A 20,843-nucleotide genomic window follows, 5' to 3' on the forward strand; every position below is an offset into this window, starting at 1 on the left:
AATCTTTGACTCTATGAAATTTCCTGATGTAAGTTGTCTTAAGTTATATTTATTTATATTAATATAATTCAATGAATTCCTGGAGCATCTGGGTAACATTCCAGGTGCAAATATTCTATCTGGTGCATTAAGTAAAATCGAGTCTAATAAACTGGAATCACAAGATTTATTATTTAGTCTGGTTACTGGAGTAATTGCATGGAGAAAATCTTCAATTTTAAATTGTCTGAAAATGATTATATCTCATTGAATTTTTACTAAACCAGTTAAGGACAAAATGTTGGAAAATAATTGATCAAATTAATAATAATAAGTCCCAATTATATCTAGTTTATAAATTTTTATGGAGGGAAAGAATATACATGATGCTTTATAAGACGATCCAATGGCTGGAAGTTGAAATCAGCCACGTTTAAGCTGAAAATAAGATGCACATTTTTAACAATGAGGATAATTAACAAAAGGGGCGGTAAATGCACCATCACTGGACATCTTTAAATCAGGATTGAATGTCCTTCAAAAAGAGATGCTCTGACTCATCCACTAGATACAGTAATCACTGGGTGCATGACCTATGGCCTGTGTCATGCCAGAGGGCAGATTAGTTGTTCATAGCATTCCCTTTGGCCTTTAAAGTCTATGAAAATAGAAACTGATCATCCAGACCATTTCCAAATATTAAATGTACACACAGCACTCTATAACACAGTGCAATATAACAACATCTGTGGTCATAAAAATACATTTTTTTTGTATCTGTCAAATAGTATGTCATGTTGTCCACTAGTTTGAGATTGTGTAGTAAAACACTTTATGGTAACAAGGATGCTGCTTATGGAGCCCAGGAGATCTGCAGCCTTTGACCATGCTTTAGCTACAACTTCTCAGCCAACTCTTATTCCTCAGTCCATGCTTCTTAGGCCATGTCTACAATTACCAGAGATCAACACAGCGGGGGTCAATTTAGCAGGGCTAGTGAAGACCTACTAAATCGATCACAGAGCGCTCTCCACTCAACTCCAGTACTCGACCGGAATGAGAGGAGTAAGCAGCGCAGTAAGTCGACCTAAGATATATTGACTCCAGCTACATTATTCACATAGCTGGAGTAGCATAATTTAGGTTGACTTACCCTGGTAATGTAGACAAGGCCTTTAACTATTCTGCTCCATTGCAGCCTGCTCAACACAGAGGGGCATGCAGCAGAAATTCTGCACAGTGGAGTATGCAGATATTAAATTCCTCTTTTCCATTCAGAGGATGAGGGAGCATATCCGCTTGAGGAAGAAAATCATTTGTGTTTATTCTGCATAATTAACAAGATAATAAATGTATTTAAATTGAAAACAATCAGCAATTAAAACCAAAATCCTAATTCTGAAGAAATGTTATCACTTTTCAAATGCCTGTTACAGGGTAATTCATTAGACATATATTAGTTTGTTAGTGAGGACAGCAGCTGTGCCCTGATGTCATGAGGCACAGACCAACAGCTTAGGCCAAAATACTGTACTGAGTCCTTTTCAATAATTGTTTCCAGGCTGTATTCCAAATATTCCTTCTGCTGCAGCTTATAGTTTGCATATCTGAAACATTTCAGTCTCAGAATGTTCCTGCCGTTTTGATCTCTAGTTCAGGTCTGTTCTGTTCCAGCTCCAAAACATACTCTTTTTAAAGGCTTTCACCTATATTGGTTATCTCGTTAAAGCATAATTTTGGGTCTTCCAGAGTGGTTTGTGGCTTGAGTAGTGTTCTTTGTGTCATTTGCAAGCTGAAGTAAAGAGCTGCACTTTAGAAAGGGGTAATTCAATAACAGTGCAGCCTCTTGAACAAATAGACTTCTTTTCAGTCTAGGAAATAAATGATTAAAATAGGAAACATGCACTATGATCCACATTGTCAAAATAAAACCTTGAGGCCCACAGTTGAGACCTGTCTGCCTAGAACCTTGGTTTAAAAGGATCCATAAGATTGGGATAGAAGGCTACAAGGACAACCCCTGTTTTTGGATGTTTAGTGCATGTTTTAAACGGTTGTTCTCAGTTTGGGGATTATGACTCTCGAGGAAGTACTCACCAGGTTTATGGGGGATTCAGGTGCTGGTTCTCATTTTCAGTCTCTGGTCTTTGGAAGCTGATTTGCTGTACTGCCTCAGGGATAAGAAAATCTGGAAAAATTAGAGTTGCTGTGGTTCCTCCTACAAAGTATCTTAAGAATTGGTATAACATATGCTGGGATCAGTCTGAGGGTGAGTACTTGTAAGTGTTTGTATGTGGGGTTGTAGTACCAGATTTTCCATGGCCAGGTTTTCAAGGGCTCAGCACCCACAATTGGGGCCTATAATTGCAGAAATGCTCAGCAAACGGCAGTTCCCATTTTGACACTTATGTTCTGATTTTCAAAAGAGCTCAGCTCTCAAAATGCTCTTTTGAAAATCAGGGCATCTATTGTGATGTCTAAATGCTGTTTTGACAATCTGGTCTATAATATGTAGCAGCTTAGGACTCCTTTTCTATGACATTCAAATAATTTTGCTGAGAAAATTCTAGTAAGTTGGAAATGTAACAGTTTTGTCTTAGCAAAGTTCCTGGTAGCTCAAATATGTTTTAATGAAAGCACCGGTCACATAGGGCTTGATCCTCAGAGGTGCTGAACACCTTCAACTCCCACTGACCTCACTGGGAGATGCAGGTGCTCTCAGGATCAGGACCACAGTAATTACATGGGATCCAGTATACAGTGCCATATAATTTAGTGAATTAATTTTTAAAAATAACCTTCATTTAGAAATATATAACCATATAACTGTAGAAGCTAACTTTCTAATGGTCAAACTATTGCTGGTGGATTGAAGAGCCTACTGAACTAGCCTGTGTAAATGCTGCCTATTGTTACTGCACTTTTCTTTTAAAATATTAGTTACTGGAAGCTTCAGTTTCTCTGCCACAGAACATGGAAGTTCTGGCAATTACATATGAATCAATTTTCAAGTGATGGTCTGGGCTAAGGAACACAAAGCATGACAGTGCTATTCATTGTTTTTTATATATATCATGACTATGATCAAATGATGAATAGTTAGACTAGATGTTTGCTAAAGTTTTCTTCCTAGTAAAGTATTCTTTCATTGTATTTCTGAATATTTAAGATAGAACCTTTTTCAATTCTCAGTGGAGAACATTCTGCAGTTAATTTAAGTATCAACATAGCCCTAGTAAATTGACCATAGGTGACTTTAGAACCGCTCATAAGAAATCTGGTGGAGTTTGTTCTGAATATAATCATACATAGGGTATAATTCGCTTATATATGGCTACAAAAATAACAGCAGGCGATGCATTTGAACACAACATGTGTAACACAATACCCTTCATCAACACAAATTGCTACCTATAAAGCTGCATTAAATTGGAACATAGAAGCCACATTTCTAATTGTTAGACTGTGGCTGGTGGATTACAATAGTACAATATTAGGATCTCCAGGAATTTCACCTTTGAAATGTTGCTATTACATCCCTTTTAGACTCTGGGTATGACCTGGAAAGAACAGTTCCTTTTAAAATACACACATTGCTTTACAGTTAGGGTATCATCAAATTGTGGGACAAGGAGGCAAAAACAAGATAGATGCTGTTAACAGCAGGTCCCCTAAAATGCAGTGAGAGGCTTCGTGCAGACTGATCCTTTGCAAACTCCAGGCCTCTTCTTGCTCTTCAACAGATATCAGTCTAGATCACAACAAACACTGGACTAGAAGTCCATACCACACTGTAAGTGACCCAGTCAATAAACGTAAGCATGCGTGACTTGTAAAACTCCTGACTTGCCCAGGTGGGGGGCGGGGGGTGGGGGTTGGGGATGGAGATGCTACCTGTGTTGCAGGAACCCTGATAGCCAGGGTAGGATTCCTCACAGCAAACTCCTCTGGGACTAAATCCTGAAACACACATTCAGATAAAGCAGGTGTTTTGAGCAAGGACATCAGACCCCAGAGCAGAAAAAAATGTGCACCTCCCATCTTGCTGCCTGTATGGGTGATGGCAGCATACAGTATATGCTAGCTGTCAAGGGTCAAATCCCCTTGAGCCTGGAAACCATGTTATGTTGCAGTGTGGTGCACAGGCTGGCATGTCAGTTGGCTGCTATTCTTGGCATGCTCCACTGCCTTCGAGGAATACATATAAAACAATACAAAAATAGGAAATTTAATACCTAGAAAAATAAAACATTTTAAATCCTTGCCTTAAAATACGGCAGTGAACCAACAGTGAGGTTTTAAAAAAAAAAAAAACCAATAATTTTGCAAAAAGCCATCATAATGGGAGAAAGCTCATACAGTAGTTTGCACGTGGAGTAGTACGGAACAAAACAGTGACAGAATGGAGATTCCAGAGTGTGTGTGTGTGTGTTCAAGTAAATAAAACAACATAATGAAGGGGTTTGATTGCCAGGCAGGAGGCTTTAAATTGATTTATTAAAATAAAATCTATTCCATGAAGGCGCTTACATGTGTTGTTTGTGAGAAACAGAACTGCAAAAGATCCAGATGAGTTGAAATATTGTTAAGTGATGGTGGCTTGGAAAGGCAAGCTCCTGGCAAGCTGTAACCATCCAAGAAAGACTCGGTGCATAGACTTGTGTTTTGACTGCTCTGGTAGTTAAACACATGTATAGTTGTTTGAATTCCCAATTCAGGAAAGTACCTAAGCACATGCTTAAGTTTAAGTATGTGCCTAAGTGATTCGCTGAATCAAGGCCTGAGTTGTTTAACAAATAGCGGAATATACACTTTTAATAGTAGAATCACTATGTCGATGGAAAGATAAGTCACTGTGAACAATAATACCCAGATTTCATACCACAGCAACAGCAGTGATATGCATAGTGTACTGTGCCACAACTCAGGAGTCATGATACTCTGTCACTGCAATAGTAGTGAGTTAATATTTTGCAGAGGAGTTGCATTCATTCTCAGGAAGACATTATGTGGTATTTTATCCTTTATTGTCCATTGCAACCATTACTTTTTTTTATGGCTACTGTGAAAAGAGAGTAGATGTAGTATAGTTATACACATTGTAATACATTTAGTAATGGTCTGCAAAATAGTTCATTTTGTGTCATGAAATTTTAGGCCAAAATTTTGTAAAAATGACTAGTGATATTGGCTGCCTCAGTTTGTGGATGACCAGTGTGTTATCCCTTCCAATACTTGATTTTCAGGTAGTGCTGAGTACTTGTCCTCTGAAATTCAGGCCCTTTCAAGGTGTCTCAAGTTGGACACCTAAAATCAGTAGCTATTTTTGAAAATTTAGATTCTAATGTGTGACTAGTGTAAGGTTTTTATATATAGTATAATTATGAAATCAGTACTCTGTCCTCTCAGTGTCTTAGGATGTGCTTTACATGTCCTGCACAAAGCCAGTTGAGTAATCCTATCAATTATAGTACTTAAGACATGGAAATTAATTGCTTCCCTTTCTAAGTTCACAGCCCTTGACCTGAAAGAGTTAACTGCTGTTATTTCTCCTGTGATGTTTTAGCAACAGGTGCATTAAACCTTAAGTCATTTCCAATAGCAGTAAAACAGAAGGAATAGAGCAGGAAAAGTGGTTAATAAAACTAGTAATTTATGGGATTTCATCTGCCAATGTAAACAGAATATAATGTTAATAATTTTCAAGTATGTAATAGGTCACAGTACTCACTCCAGTGGGCTAATAGCATGTGAGTAAAATGGTCAGCTATTTGTTTTATAATATAGTAATGACATTCTGTGAATCAGAGGGAATAGTGTAATTTGTCAAACTGACAAGTTGTGATTTTAAACCACCCCTGCACTGGGGTATTCCACTGCAACCGTCTATTTTATTATTTATAAGGATGTTGACATTTACAAAATATGTTTAGACAGAACAAGAATGCAGGACATTGTCTTGAACAAATTGTGCTTGTAGTCCATAATTATTTCTCTGATGTAGCGGAAATATTTATCTCCAGAGCACAGTGTTTAGAGAACATGCTTAATGTGCAGAATTATTAATTAGCACTTGAAATTGCAAACTAATCTTTTGGGCAATGAAAATGATAACAAGTAGTAAAATATTTCCCAGACCATGCTTTTAACTTTTAAAAGGTAAAATTTTCAAAAGAAAACTCAAAATTGGGAAATCATGGAAACTAAGGGGCAGATTCTGATCTCAGCGTCACCATCATAAACCTTTCTTTGAGAGGTTTGTACAGATACCCATCACTATAGTATCTATGTAACTTTATTGAAATCCATAGAATTTCTCCTGATTTACACCAGCATAAATGAAAGTGCTCTCCTACTGGTTTTTGAATGTTATAATTCTTGATGTCTGATTTGTGTCCATTTATTCTTTTGCATAGAGACTGTCCTGTTTGGCCAATGTACATGGCAGAGGGGCATTGCTGGCACATGATGGCATATATCACATTGGTAGATGTGCAGGTGAACAAGCCCTTGATGGTGCGGCAAATGTGGTTGGGTCCTATGATGGTGTCCCTTGAATAGATATGCGGACAGAGCTGGCAACGGGGTTTGTTGCAGGGGTTGGTTCCTCGGTTAGTGTTTCTGTTGTGTGGTGTGTAGGTGCTGATGAGTATTTGCTTCAGGTTGGGGGGCTGTCTGTAAGCGAGGACTGGCCTGTCTCCCAAGGTCTGTGAGAAACCAGTAGGAGAGCACGTCAATCTCCCTGGTCACTCTGTAACAGACTTAAAAGTCACCACTCTTCAACAAAAAAAACTTCAAAAACAGCCTTCAATGAGAAACTGCAGAAGTGGAATTAATTTGCAAACCATCAAATTACGCATGAATAAAGACTGGGAGTGGCTAGGTCACTACAAAAAATAATTTTCCCTCTGTTGATACTCACACCTTCTTGTCAACTGCTGGGAATGGGCCACATCCACTTTGACTGAATTGGCCTCATTAGCACTACAGACAGTAATTTTCCCTCTGTTGATATTCACACCTTCTTGTCAACTGTTGGAAATGGGCCACTTCTACCTTAATTGAATTGGCCTTGTTAGCACTGACCCCCCACTTGGTAAGGCAACTCCCATCTTTTCATGTGCTGTATATTTATACCTGCTTATTGTATTTTCCAATCAATGCATCTGATGAAGTGGGTTATATCCCACAAAAGCTTATGCCCAGATAAATTTGTTAGTCTCTAAGGTGCCACGAGGACTCATTGTTTTTACTGATACAGACTAACACAGCTATCCCTCTGAAACCTGTCACTTGTCTTTGTTTGTGGAAAGTTACTAGCCTAAGATGGAGTCCAGTGTCACATGAGCATATCACATGTCTTTACATGGCTTGATGACTCACAGGGTGTAGCCATTGCCCACATTCTTGCTGAGTCATCCACACATCCACAGGAAGAGATATTCAAATGAGTTTCTTTTATGGCCCATTTTCTAAGTGTCCTTGATGGGCCATCAATACATTGCAGTCTGACCTTAATGTAAATTTTACCTGGTGGGCATTACCCAGGAATACAACACATATGTATGATGCCAGTAGACAGCCAGTATTCATAACATCTGATACAAAATGATACATGCCTATAAACAGGATAATCATACTTAGCAAATCATAATTTTTCCATTGGCACCATACGTAACATATTTTGTATGAGATTTGTTGCAATTATTCAACCATGGCAATATCAATGATGTAAATGGTCATTGTAATGGGGCAGGACTCACTACCGCAGTGCCTCCTGCTGGCCATCCTGGGAATTATCTCTCGTTTTGCTAGAGTGCCCCTGTCTAGTGGTATCTCGCCTGTCGTCACTCTTGCCTCCACCTCTAGGAACCATGTCGCTCCCCAGACCACGGTGTCCTCTTCTGGATACAGCCCTCCAGCGCCGCCCCACTTGGTTTTCTCCCTCCTTCCAGGGGACCCGACAGTCCTCAGTCCAGCCACTTACCTCGGTGGCAAACTGCAGTCCATGCAGTGGCCACTCCCCTTGGTGGCAAGTGGGGGGGGGGAAGGGATGGGGACCCTGGGCCAGGCCCATCCGCTACTCTGGGTCCCAGCCCAGGGACCCTATAGCCAGCAGCCATGTACTACCCCTCCTCCTACTCCACCATCTGTTTCCCTGGGCCACTTCCTCGCAGCCCTAGCACCTTCTCAGCCCTTATATCAAGGCTGCAGTCTGGAGCTCCCTCTTGCTCCCCTGACCCTGCCCAGCACTGCTCTGTCTGTGGTGCTATCTCTCTCAACCCTCCTACAGGGTAGCCAGTCTTCCTCCCTTGGCCTCCAGAGAGAGACAGCCTCTGTTCTGCTCAGCAGCCCTTCTTATATGGGCCAGCCTGGCCCTGATTGGCTGCTTCACTAAGCCTTATCCCTATTGGCTGGCTCAGTAAGCCCTCTTCTAATTGTCTGGGTTCTGAGCAGCCTCCCCAAGGCTACTTTAACCCTTCTTCTGCCTGTGTGGGGCAGCCGCCCCACCGCAGTCATATTCAACCATTCAGCATCACACCAAGACATTGTAAATAATAAACAAATGATGCCACACAAAGCAATAATTTACATTGTAAGGAGTCTGCAGAATTAGACACATTGTGTGAAATGTTGGCCCCATTGAAGTCAATGGGAGCTTTTCCATATACTTAAATGGAATCAGGATTTCACTCGTATTGTTACTTTTAGATTGTAAACGGATTAGGACAGTGTCTTTGTCATTTTTTATGCCTGTCTGACCCATGCCTGCATGGTGAGGCACTCTGTCCCCCTCTAGTGGCAGCTAGACCAGCTAGAGATTGATGAGCCTGCTACAGTCTTGGTTAAGTCTTTTAACTCATGCAGTAGAGGCTCATGCTTCATGCTCCAGAGGTCCCAGATTTAATCCCGGCCACCAATGACTGGGGTCTTTCAGCGTTGCATCTGTACCTTTCCCAGCACATTTTAGGCAATGGTGTCATATAAATAGTAATACTAGGGCCTATGTTATGCATGAGTCAGAACAGTTGAAATGTTAAGGAAAACTACCAAGAAATTTCTCCAAATTCTGTCAGACTGCCTATATTTTGTATATGAAAGGGAGAAGAGAAGCTTTGGACATAGATTGCTTGATAGTGATATCTTTCTTTAACTGTTATTGAAAATGTACTTTAAAATATTTGAATTGAAATAGCATTGTGGTTACTTGGTTGAGATGCAATGATGCACAGATTATCCTAACTTCATTCATTACACCAAATCCACAGTCATGTCAAGGGAGAAAATTGGGATGGTACATGAGCAATGCATTGCAGCAATAAACTTGCATTGGCCTTGATTCAGTAAGCACTGAAGCACATGATTAACATGAAACGTGTGAGTTGTCCCATTGACTTCAGTGAATCAGCAAGGGCTAGTTTTTGGTGCTTAGATACAAAGATACTTAGGCATTGCAATGGGACTGAACTATGGGATATTCTGGAGTGAACCTCTCTCAATCTCTCCTTTTGAAGCTGTTCCACTGTGTACAAATAATTAAATATAAAAGAGTGAGAATGACTTTATGGTCCACTGGGTAGGACATTCATTTGAGAGATGCGATACTCAAGTTCAGATCCCATCTCCAGCTCAGGCAGAGTGGGGGAAGTGAACTTAGGTCTCCAATATCCCAGATCTGTGTCCTCAGCACTGGGCCAAAGGTTATAAGGGAGGCTACCTCCTCCTCCCACTTCTGGCTGTTCTGTGTGAGTTTAGGTGTGCTCAGAGCACAGGTACCAGATCAAGCTTTGCAGGCAAGATAGACAGGACAAAACTAGTTGAGGATCCTCCTGGGATTTAGGAGTGAGAGTGGCCCCTGGGCCTCTAGACTAAGGCAGTTGTGCATGCGCTTGTTAGGAGAAACTTAGGCACCTAGGAGACTTTAACGGTAGAAACTCAGGTGCCCAGGGATTTTAGGTGCCTATTGGGTTAGGTGGCAGTTGAGCAGAATCTCAGTGGTACCTAAACGTTGGACTTGGGCACTCTCAGTAGCAGTCAGGTGCCTAAGTCCTTTTGGGGATCTAGCCCCAAATGTTTTGCTGAATTGGGGGCAGGTCAGTTTTTCTAGCTGGTTTTTTTTCCTGGGTAAAACCAAACACTCAAGCCAAACAAAAAAGGCCATGTAAGCAACTAAGTGGTACAAAAGTAGTGTGCTTTAAAAAAGTCAGACAGACACAGATAATCTGAACAATTTAAGTTTTTCTGAATTGGGGGGTGATGGTATGCCTATGTTCTGTTTTGACATGTGCATGAGTGGTCTCTCTGGACACTATATTGCAAACAAACATTGTACAATTAGTGGCTTCAAATATTGGTAGCTAGAGTCTTTTAAAACCTGTATTCCACATCCAGCTGGTATCCATGATAACACACTGAGGAATCACTGATAAATAAACCAGGAAGGCTTCCATCACATATAGAGACCACCCTGAAGGCAAAGTTAGTGATCTTTGAGCTAGCTGGCACACTTGGGATCCTAACTCCTCAGGCCAGCTGTAGAAAAATCTAATTTAAGCAGTGGGTAAGAGAATGAACCAATGTTCCTGTTGAGTCAAGTACACATACAGCAGTTGAGAGTCTTCTGACAGCATTAGATTTAGTGCAATCCAGATAAAGCATCTCATTGCTTAATCATGTTGCTTTCACTTGCTAACTTGGCGTGGCAGCCTGCATTACTTGTTGGACTGTTTTAAAAATTGTTTTAGTACTTGTGAAAAAGTGACAGATAACTATCATGATTGGTTAATCCACAGGACCGCTACAGCAGGGAGTTACCCAGCCAATTCAATTCACTCTTGGCTTGAAGTGACTACCACACCAGGTGCATTCCTTTATATACGAGAGTACCATTGATTCTTCATGTTCATTCCATCTTTACCCCCAGATTATCACAAACCTTTTTGGAAAGAAATTGAGATGGTTTTTCATACATTTGTTTGCTTTGGTATCAACATGCTTCCATTTTATTCTGCTCCTTCATAATAAATGAGCATCAGTTAAGGGCAAATGATGGAAAATGTTGGTGTAGCCACAAAAATACTAGATACTAAACTAATTTGTGATATTAGAATCTCCGAGAAAGAGAGATTAAAGAAAGAAAATATTTAATTTTACTTTCCCTGTGGTGGTCATTATAATGTAGAGTAATGTAGTATCTGAATGAAAAGGCTTTATTGGATGGAACACTGATTATTTTTAGAGTATAATATATATGTACTTATAGGCCACATTCAATATATTTACAATCATTCACTATCCATTTTAGTTGGTCTTACTTCGTGTGAAAGTCATGCAACTTGCACGACTTGCAGAACTGAAGTCTGTCAGATTGCTTGCATGTATAGGAGTTGCAGGCTCCAACTCTTGGGCCCCGGCAATCTGCCAGCATGGACTGCAATGCAGGATCAGAGTCTGTGATTAACCCTGCGTTTGATGTGTGAGGTAGCATCACTTCTACGGTGTATCTTTACACATGTGTATCTCTCCTGAAGTCAGCAAAGTTTTATAAATAACCATAAAATGTCTTTTTATTTTGTTAACATTAACAGAAAATACAATTATGAAACATACAATGTATCTGTAAAACAAGATCCTAACCTTAATGTTTAGCCTAGCATGAAGGTACAGGAAAGAACTGACAAGAACTATGTCAGATAAATAAACCCTCAGCTTTAAACTCACCTGATTCATAGTAACTAGCTGATAGTATTCCCACATGGACTATCCTGCAACCCATAACACTCTGCGCTGTGCTAATCAGAAACTGATCAAGAACATCCTCTTTTGAGAGAGATTTCTGCTTCAACAATTTTTCATTTCCAAAAACTATGAAATTTAGCAGCAGCTACCTGGCCTCAAGCATCTCTATTGCCTGTTGAACTTAACAGGTATTGCTGTGACAAGGAGAATTTGGTTAACGACCTTCTCACTCTCTTAGCCTGCTGTAATATTTCCAGGCTGTGGAACATTCTTGAACCGATCATTGGATGACAGCTGATGAGCTGCCCTCATTAGACTGTCCTTATATATATTTAACTAAATAATATGAACAGACGGCTATTATAGTGATTCATCAACCGAAGGAGCCAGCTTGGCTATTGTCATTATGTGAGAACTGAGCATCTAGCTCTAAAAATGGGGTGAGGGTTGTCGTTTGGAGACATGGTAGACACTGAACAAATTGTAAGAAGGTTGAGTGACCCATCCGGTCTCTAAATTCAGGTCATTGCTCTGGGGAAGAGGCAGTGTTGGTCCTGTTTGGACAGAGGAAGTACAGCATCAAGTTTGTGCACAATCTGCACTGGTGTGATGGAAAAAATGTGCTCAGCACCAGCAGTATTTCTCACTCTGTGCCACCGCTATTAGTACAAATGACGGCAAGTCACTGGGAAGAGCATCAGAGAGTAAAAGATCGTGGTTAATTAATAGCTTATCTGTAATTTTCTGTATAAAAGAACTTTGTTTAGCTGTCATCTGCCATAAGAACATTTTAACAGCATACAATGTCTGACTGAAGAGCAAGCAAGATGCCTATTTACATAGTATACCTGTATTAACGTATGCTGTCAGCTGCCCTGTGGAGTTCATATATTAACAAACCATGCTGGGTCAAAGGACCAGTTCATGCATTTATTTCTTCATTTTGGGATAATAAATACTCAGTCTGGAAGAATAGTCTGTTGTGGAACCAAGTGCCTAAAACTAATCCTCTGTTTCTGTTCATGTTTCCCCTGGTTGTTGATTAGCCTTGCTACCTTATCAGTTCCTATCATAGTATGTGACTATAAATTGACTTTGCAGTGAAGAGGGAGTACGGTTTGCCTCCACAGATGCTGCTGTTACCATGGAGATAAAAGGACCAATGGCCTTTTTCTGATTTGGACTGTACTACAGTGTTCATAGAGAGATGGTGTATTCTAAAACTACATCAGTTGCTCCTGAAATATCAAGCTGAATAACCCATAAGGAAGCATTTTTTTTAATGTTGTAGATGAATAATACATGGAGGTTTTCACTGGAAGCAGAAAGCAAAGATTGTGAAAACCGCACTGGTGGTTTACATATTTGCTAATCCTTCTCTTTGGGAAGAACCTTTTGGCTTTGCAAAATATAACCCCTTACAGCCTGCGGGTTCATCTGATGCAGTGTTTGATGCTGGTTACATCACAGGCTCACTTTGCTGTGTTATTCTTCCGTGGTCAAGCTTGAATGAGCATGCAAAGGCAGTGAATGTAATTTTTTTTTTTTTGCTTGTTACAAGAGTGACCTGTTCTACTTCCAATTGCTCGAAACGAGAGGGGAAAAAACAAGCCCACAACACATTTGAGGATGGCTTGCAGAAGGTGTTATTTGTGAGTACTTTTTCCTTTTTCATCTGTCCTCTGGTCTCTGACATCTGGATTAAGGATTCCAGACTTTTTGAGACAGAAATATGAATAGTGATCAGTTTCTTGCCATGAACCATTTTTTGGGTGTTACCTCTTTGGCAGATTACTGATGTGCATTTTAGAATGGTACAGACAAGGGATGCTTGTTGAGCAGCAGAAATAAAAGTAATCCAGCGTATTTTTATAAAACACCTATTCTACAGTTAGCAGTGTGAGAAAAATGAGATATTCTGAACAGAAAGGAAGGAGCACAGAATTCTCAGAATAGGGTCTATCACAGAAATTGAAATATATCTTCCATCTTGTTTTAATGCTTTGTTTTATTAAAATGTACACTGTCATTTAAATACACTACTTATTCTAGGAAATGGTGTACCATCGTAGACAATGTGACCTCGATGATATATAAAATTATCTCATTCTGTGCTTCATGAGTATCATATGTATGTTGTTTTCTCATACCCTAATGATGCCGTAAATGCTTGGGAATCAGTTAATATGATATACATAATATTAGCAAGAGTATTGCAGGCAACACAGCTCGCATTTAATGTTTCATTCAATTAATGCAGTGTAGCAGCTCTTCGCATGAGTTGTCACCTGTGGTTGAAGAGCTAAGTGCTCGTACACTTCTAGCCAAGGGTGAAGGATGTTAAAGTTTGCATATACTTGTGACATTACACAATCTAAGTGTGTATGGAAACCGCATAAGGCGATTTTATTCATGTGTGTTTTGAAGGATCGAATGGGCTGTGACTCTCAAGCTTGCTGCCAAACACACCATCGTACCACACCAATGTGTCATCCCACCACAGCCCAAAATCAAAACAAAACTGATGCAAGTGCATAACCCAGTTCTCTGTTTTTATTTGCTATGAACACCAGTGGTTCACTTCTAATCCATAATAATTAATAAGGACTGTGCCCACTACTTGCGTTCATCATTTCCATTTAAAGATTCTCTCCTCCTAGGACTAAATTTAATTTGATCAAAGCACCCTAAGGTGAATGCCAGAACAGCCATTTCTAGCCTCAGTCTCAACAATTTCAATAACATCAACCTCAAACTGTCCACATTCTGATACCTTTATTCATGTTCAGTAATACCTATTTCACAAGTAGCGCTATTAAAATCAACTACTCAAGAATAAGGTGACACTCAACATTAGTAAAGAACCTGTCCCTAAATTTTCCTTCTCTGTGTGTGTGAGTGGCAGTGGGATATGGTGGGTGAGAGAATCTATTTAAATATTCAAAAATTAGGCTGAGCTTTGATATGTTGTGTTCAGTTACACACAAGGAGGTTCAGGTGAGAAAAGTGAACTCAGATAATAGGTTGTCATCATCAACATGGATTCGCTCCTAAATGTTGGTGTTTATACCAAGTTAAAAAGGGAGAAACACTCTGTATACTGGATTCCATTTGTGTGTTTGGTTTTGGGGTTTCTGGTTTTCATTACTGTCTATAACAGGACAGCGTTTGTTTTAGTGCATAGCTTGTGTCAACTAGAAAGCCAATGTGTGTGTAGATGATTTGTCCCTCAGTATGCAATGTAGTAGAGTTCTGCAGTAAGTTATTCTTGTACTGTAAGGGGATTATTTTTTGCCAATTGTTATAATAGTCAAGTGCTCCACTATACAGGTAATTTTATATTAAGAATGTAGATTTGGCAAGTTTTTGTTGGCTGCTTTGTTACTAATCTCATCGTGATTACTATTGCAACTGACAGGTTTCAGAGTAGCAGCCGTGCTAGTCTGTATTCACAAAAAGAAAAGGAGGACTTGTGGCACCTTAGAGACTAACAAATTTATTTGAGCATAAGCTTTCGTGAGCGACAGCTCACTTCATCGGATGAAGTGAGCTGTCGCTCACGAAAGCTTATGCTCAGATAAATTTGTTAGTCTTTAAGGTGCCACAAGTCCTCCTTTTCTTATTGCAACTGAGTTGGAGTTCATCTTTTCCCACCATAAAAAAATTGGAGGTCATTCAGTATTAGTGAAGAGCATTTAACTCAAAAGATTACTTCCTTTGACAGTGGCATTGCTGTCTCGTTTATAGAACCAAATGGCAGTTTATCTCCCTCCATTACTGCTTGTTTTTCTAACGTTCCCCCATACATATGACAGCATTTACTGTAGGAAGCAAGACCTGACCTGTCACTTCTTCTGCAACTGCACTTTTAACTTGGTTAAGAGAAATTAGATGCACAGAGATCTGTATAAAGAAATATTGTAAACCTAGGTATTTCAGAAATATTTTTCTGTAGTGTTATACATTCATGATCTGTGTACTTGTCTTTTTAACTGATGAGCTATTTCTTGTGGTAATATATCAAATATCTAACACTGTGGTAAATCAAAACGAGTGGATATGCACAAATGTTAATCTACATGCAGTAGATATTAAGGTTTCAAATAATGCTGTAAATAAACATGTTCTGTTTCTAAAGACAGATAACACAGCCATTCATAAACACTGTTTCCTCCTTTCAGAATACTGCATTTGTAAATATCAAATTTAGAAACCTAAATTCCTTCTTCTCAGTCTTTTCAGATCAAAATCAACCTGAATGTATGATTTAGTAGAATTACTATGTTTATTGATACTACACTGAGTGGAACATATGTCATTCCACAATGGTATTAGGAAATAATCTTTGCCTTGCTGTAAAGCTCTCTCCCCTTCATTTGCTCACTCTCTCTCTCTCTCTGTCTCTCTCTTTCCTCATTACTGTTTTTTCCTCCCGTTTGAATATTAGACTAGAAATTCATCAGTCTTGCTGCTGGCACATTTGGTTTCTATGTTTTTAGCATAGACTGAAACAATGTAAAATGACAAATATGCTATATAAAATATTTGTGTGCAACAAGATCCCTGCTATCTTAGGAAATTCTGATAGTATGTTAATGAAGTCAGAAATGTAGAAAATATTATTTCTTCCTCCCTCCACAAATTTTCTGATCTTCTCTAACAGCATTTATTCTCTCTTTCCTATGCTACTTCATTTCTCTCTTTCTAGGCTCTTCTGTTTAATTTTAGCTTTGAAACTGCATCATTTAACTCTGGGATACAGTTTTGTATGAAAAAAATCAATAGAAAATAATTTCATTTGTGCTGTAAATTGATTACTATAGCCAGACCTTTAAGAATAGATCTTCTTAATCAAACTTGTGAAAGGAATTGAATGCTCCAAAGTATAGGTAGCTACACATTACTATTCTTAATTAAATTCAACCTAATTAATTTCCTACAAGCTGTACTGTGGATTAATATATAAAAATAGCACCTCTTGATGTATATATTTTACAAGGAATTTTTTGTGTGTTTACTTGACATAAATATTGTTTGGAAGAACTGCTTTTTATAGCCATAATGTATAAACTAAGTGCTATACTAACTAGGATGCTACAAAATAGAAGGCATACTCCATGGTTACTATGCTGGTATAAATTAAAATGTTTTATAAAGTCAATGGTCTTAGTCTTCCAGGAGAGTAGCTGGTGATTTATTTTAGGGCCACTTTGTTAGAGTGTAGGAGCACTAATTTTTACCAGTGCTTTTAAAAAGGTGATAATTTCTAGCTACTGACATTTGGGTGGGAAATAGAGGAAAAAGAGGAGGAAGGGGAACTGATCTTAAAGAAAACCAAGCCATTATTCTGTATATATCCTGTAAGACTCACACACAATGGGGGTGTTTGACCATATTGGTAATAGGGCAAAAATTGTGTAGTTCTTAGTCCTTTTGTAGGCACAATTACTGTTGAATTTAGTAGGGGTTTAGAATGCAAAGGACAAGGTAAAGACCAAAGAATTTAGCCCATATTCATGAGATTCAATGGAATTATCTTCATTTTTATTTAAATATGTGTTATCCTTAAATGCTTTTAATTCTTCTATATGACCACCATGCTCTTTTGTACCAAAGAACTGAGCCACAGCATATGGCAGTGCTGCTTTTTTTCTTTTAAGTCAAAATGTCAAATTACAATATTTGCAGATCCTAGCCCTGCATCACTAATGTGAGATCACGGGGTGGGGGTGGGGGGAGTCGTTCTGATTCATTGCTCAGGATAAACAGAAAGCATGGTATATAGTGCTACTTGTGTTGACACCTATTTGCCACCAGATGTCTCATTTTCTTCCTGCAAGTATATGTCTGGGCAGCTGTGTACTGAAAAGCATCTTGTAAAACTAAAGAAATGAGAGGACTAAGAGGCTATTGGGATATGTATTGAGAAAATTATTGCTGGACATAAAATCGAGTAAGTTACAAAAAGCTAAATTAATAAAAAGATTTTCAGTGTAGCTATAACATCCAAAGTGGAATCAAATTGCAAAATATATTGTGGGGAAAGAGCTCACACAGTGAAAGGGAGGTCCTTGCTGCCAAAACAATTGCAGTTTGTCCTTGTACCCTTGAGTAGAACATAGACTAGATGAAATTCGCCTCTGTGCAAAGGGCCAGCACAAAATTTGGATTTAAGTGGTGCATAAGTCTTTTGCTGGTCCTTTGCATTGAGTCAGTGGGGGAGAGTTTCTGAATAGCAAGATATCCCCTAAGAATAGCAAGAATATTAGGAATAGAGCAGTCCAAAGCAATTAATAAATTGCATACAGTAATATTGCCATGTAAAAGATGACCAAACCCACCTGATGGACCCAATTTCAGAAAAGAGGGCACTCTTCCAGAAAGACTGTCTTTATAAGAATACCTTTCCCAACCAGACTTGGACTTTATTCTGAGTGTTAATACTACAGTACAGTACCAAGTACCTGAGTAACTCCCACTGTTTATTAGGTCCACCGTGGAATGAGACATTAAACCAATGGTCTCTTCTACCCATATGTGATAGCTGATAATTTTACTGGAAAGAAATTTGCAAGGCCATCACAATGATTAACAGTGAGGTAATTGTATTGGTTTTCTTACAGTACTTATAGGAGTAGTAGTGATAACTGAAACAAAAATAAAACACACTTTATAAGTGCAAGAAAAGGTATGTAAGTGGTTGAATTTCCCACCTGCTCTCTGAATATGGTCTACATACACTTTGTATACTTGACAGTTTACATCCGTCCTGTGGTTTGTATGTATTGGTATTTCAAATAATCACCAAACAATCTCTGGAAAACATATCTTCAACTTTCTCTCAAAGCTGAGCTACTTCTAGAGTTTCCCTGCAGAGAACAAGTTCTGTCCCAGACCTTAATTCTTACTAACCAAAGAGCTACTCTCACCTCCCTCCTGTCCCAGGTGGAGTAAACAGGCCAGACTTGCTCCAGTCTGTCTGCAGGAATCAGTTAGCATATCCTTGCAGGGTACCAACACTTGCTAATAGCGCCGTTTGACAAAATTACCTTGTCACCCTGTTACGACGGGCAAGAAGATATTCAATATCTTGCAGAGATGGTTTACTCTGAAAGTAAGGGAAGAAAATAGCTCATCAAAGCCTAAGCGATTTAGAGCTAATACCCTGGATTTCCTCCAGTTTATGTTGTATTCTAACATTTGAGAGTCTACTGAACAAAGGAGTTTTCACAGCAAACACGGGGGGATCTGAAAGAGATGGCACCGCATCATCTGCCTGCAGTTAAAGTTAATATGATGTTCTGTGGATCTGTTTCTCTATATGTTCTCTGTAGATTGAAGCGAAGATTCCAGTGCCAATATAAAAATTAATGGTGAGAGTGGGCATCTCTGGTTAATGTCACAGTGAAATACGAAGGTATCCTGTATGAGAATTCATTTACAGTCAGCATACTGGGAATTTATAGAGATGGGCTTGAGCCAAAACCTCAGACTTAAACCTTTTGCAAGTTTTGGCTAAGTTTGAAATTGTATCCAAGCTTTGCAACATTGGCTCATCTCTTATAATAATACTATTCTGAGAAGAAATATTTTTACTATTTGGGAGGTCTGTCTGAAGGAGAGATCTGTAAAAGAATATAAATATTTTAGGTGACAAGCAAAGCTTTCAGTTCAAAGGAATCTTGGGAATTTGTGAAGATCTGAAACAAATTGACTAGAATTAAAAAGAATTGCATGGCACCTATTGGAATGTTACAAAAACATCTTAGAAAATGAAATTGGTAGGATAAGCATCTGTCAATCTTTAAGCATTATCTTGAGTCAGTGCTGAGGTACCCATGCTGTATTTAGATCTTCGATCAACTCTCTAATAGAGCTTTGAAGACCATAGATTGGAGTTTAATAAGTTAAACTTAATAAGGCTAAACATTTTAGAGTCTGCAGACAGATGAGGGGGAAGGTGATTAAAAACTCAAAGTATTCAAATGTGTTCAGATGTCATTTTAGGCATTACTTTTTAGAAACTGTATCACAGACTTTATTTCAGATACAAATTTATTTCAAAAGTCTATGGAAAGGGTTGAATTACTGTAAAACTTACATTTTCTGACTTCATAATTTACATATTCAAATGACTATTACTTGGACTGCTATAAACAGTAATGTATGGAGGAAAAAATAGATGCTACAACGATTGGTTGAAGGTATACGGGGTCTGATTCCGATCTCACTTATCCCAATGAAACCTGAAGTTCCATTAGGTAAAACTGGAGTCAGGGGGTCAGACTTGGGCTCATGGTATCGGATCTCAGAATGAATTGGAATGGTGTCAGTCCTTCAGAACTAGAGATGGGTTTAAACCAAATCCCTGTATCCAACAAGCCAGAACTTTGGATCTGACTCTGAACTTCATGATTGCCTCTATGGGTGTAAATGAATTGAAATAGAAATATGGATCTTAACATCCTGAGGCCTTGGAAAGTGGAGATATAAATCTGTATCTGAACACTGCAACTTCGTTTCATCTGTAATTAAAATTCAGAATGTCTGAATTCCAACTCTGCAATTTGTTACGGTTTCATCTCAGTACAGCTGATGGGGGACTACCACAATACAATGCTTCCCATTCAGCTGTTAAATACCTCTTCACTCTGATTTTATGTGATCTCAATATGGTTATTACCTGATCGACAGGCGCCACCTATACACCGTATACAATAATTGTATTTTGCCTTTACAATGCACCTTTCATATGAGAATCTCAAAGCACTTAACAAACATATTCTGCCTCCAAAACCCCTTGATAGTAGACGATAATATTAACCCCCTTTGCAGATGGGGAAACTGAAGCACAGAGAGCATAAGGAAAAAATCCTGTCAATACAGTTGGAACTATTGGAGCAGGAGGAAGCCAAAGTGGGGCAAGTACTTTGGGTGGTGGTTGTTTTTTGTTTTTCTTTTTCTGCCAGAAGCGTCAGCAGAAGCTGCTTATGAGTAAGCAGTGTGCAAAATCCTCTGCGCTGAGCAGAACAAAGTCCAAAGCCTCATGCCCAAAGCCCAATCCTTTGTGCTGAGCAGAACAAAGTCCAAAGTCTTACTCCCTTACTCTCAAGAGTAAGATATTG

General features: G+C 38.9%; 1 protein-coding gene across 9 annotated transcripts in view; it reads left to right on the top strand.

The window, feature by feature from the left end:
• The window catches only part of IQSEC1 (IQ motif and Sec7 domain ArfGEF 1), a 695,881-nt gene that overhangs the window by 383,915 nt on the left and 291,123 nt on the right, over window positions 1–20,843 (top strand). For 2 of the 9 annotated variants that reach the window (XM_074958117.1, XM_074958119.1), the window contains exon 1: window positions 13,090–13,370. The exons of the other annotated variants lie outside the window; for them this stretch is intronic. In XM_074958117.1, the coding sequence (XP_074814218.1) occupies window positions 13,348–13,370 (23 nt within the window). In that variant the 5' untranslated portion in view covers window positions 13,090–13,347. Of the gene's footprint in view, window positions 1–13,089; window positions 13,371–20,843 lie in introns of those variants that run through there. 9 annotated transcript variants of the gene reach the window in all.

This window comes from Natator depressus, chromosome 7 (assembly GCF_965152275.1).
Source record: "Natator depressus isolate rNatDep1 chromosome 7, rNatDep2.hap1, whole genome shotgun sequence".
Taxonomy (NCBI): Eukaryota; Metazoa; Chordata; order Testudines; family Cheloniidae; genus Natator; species Natator depressus.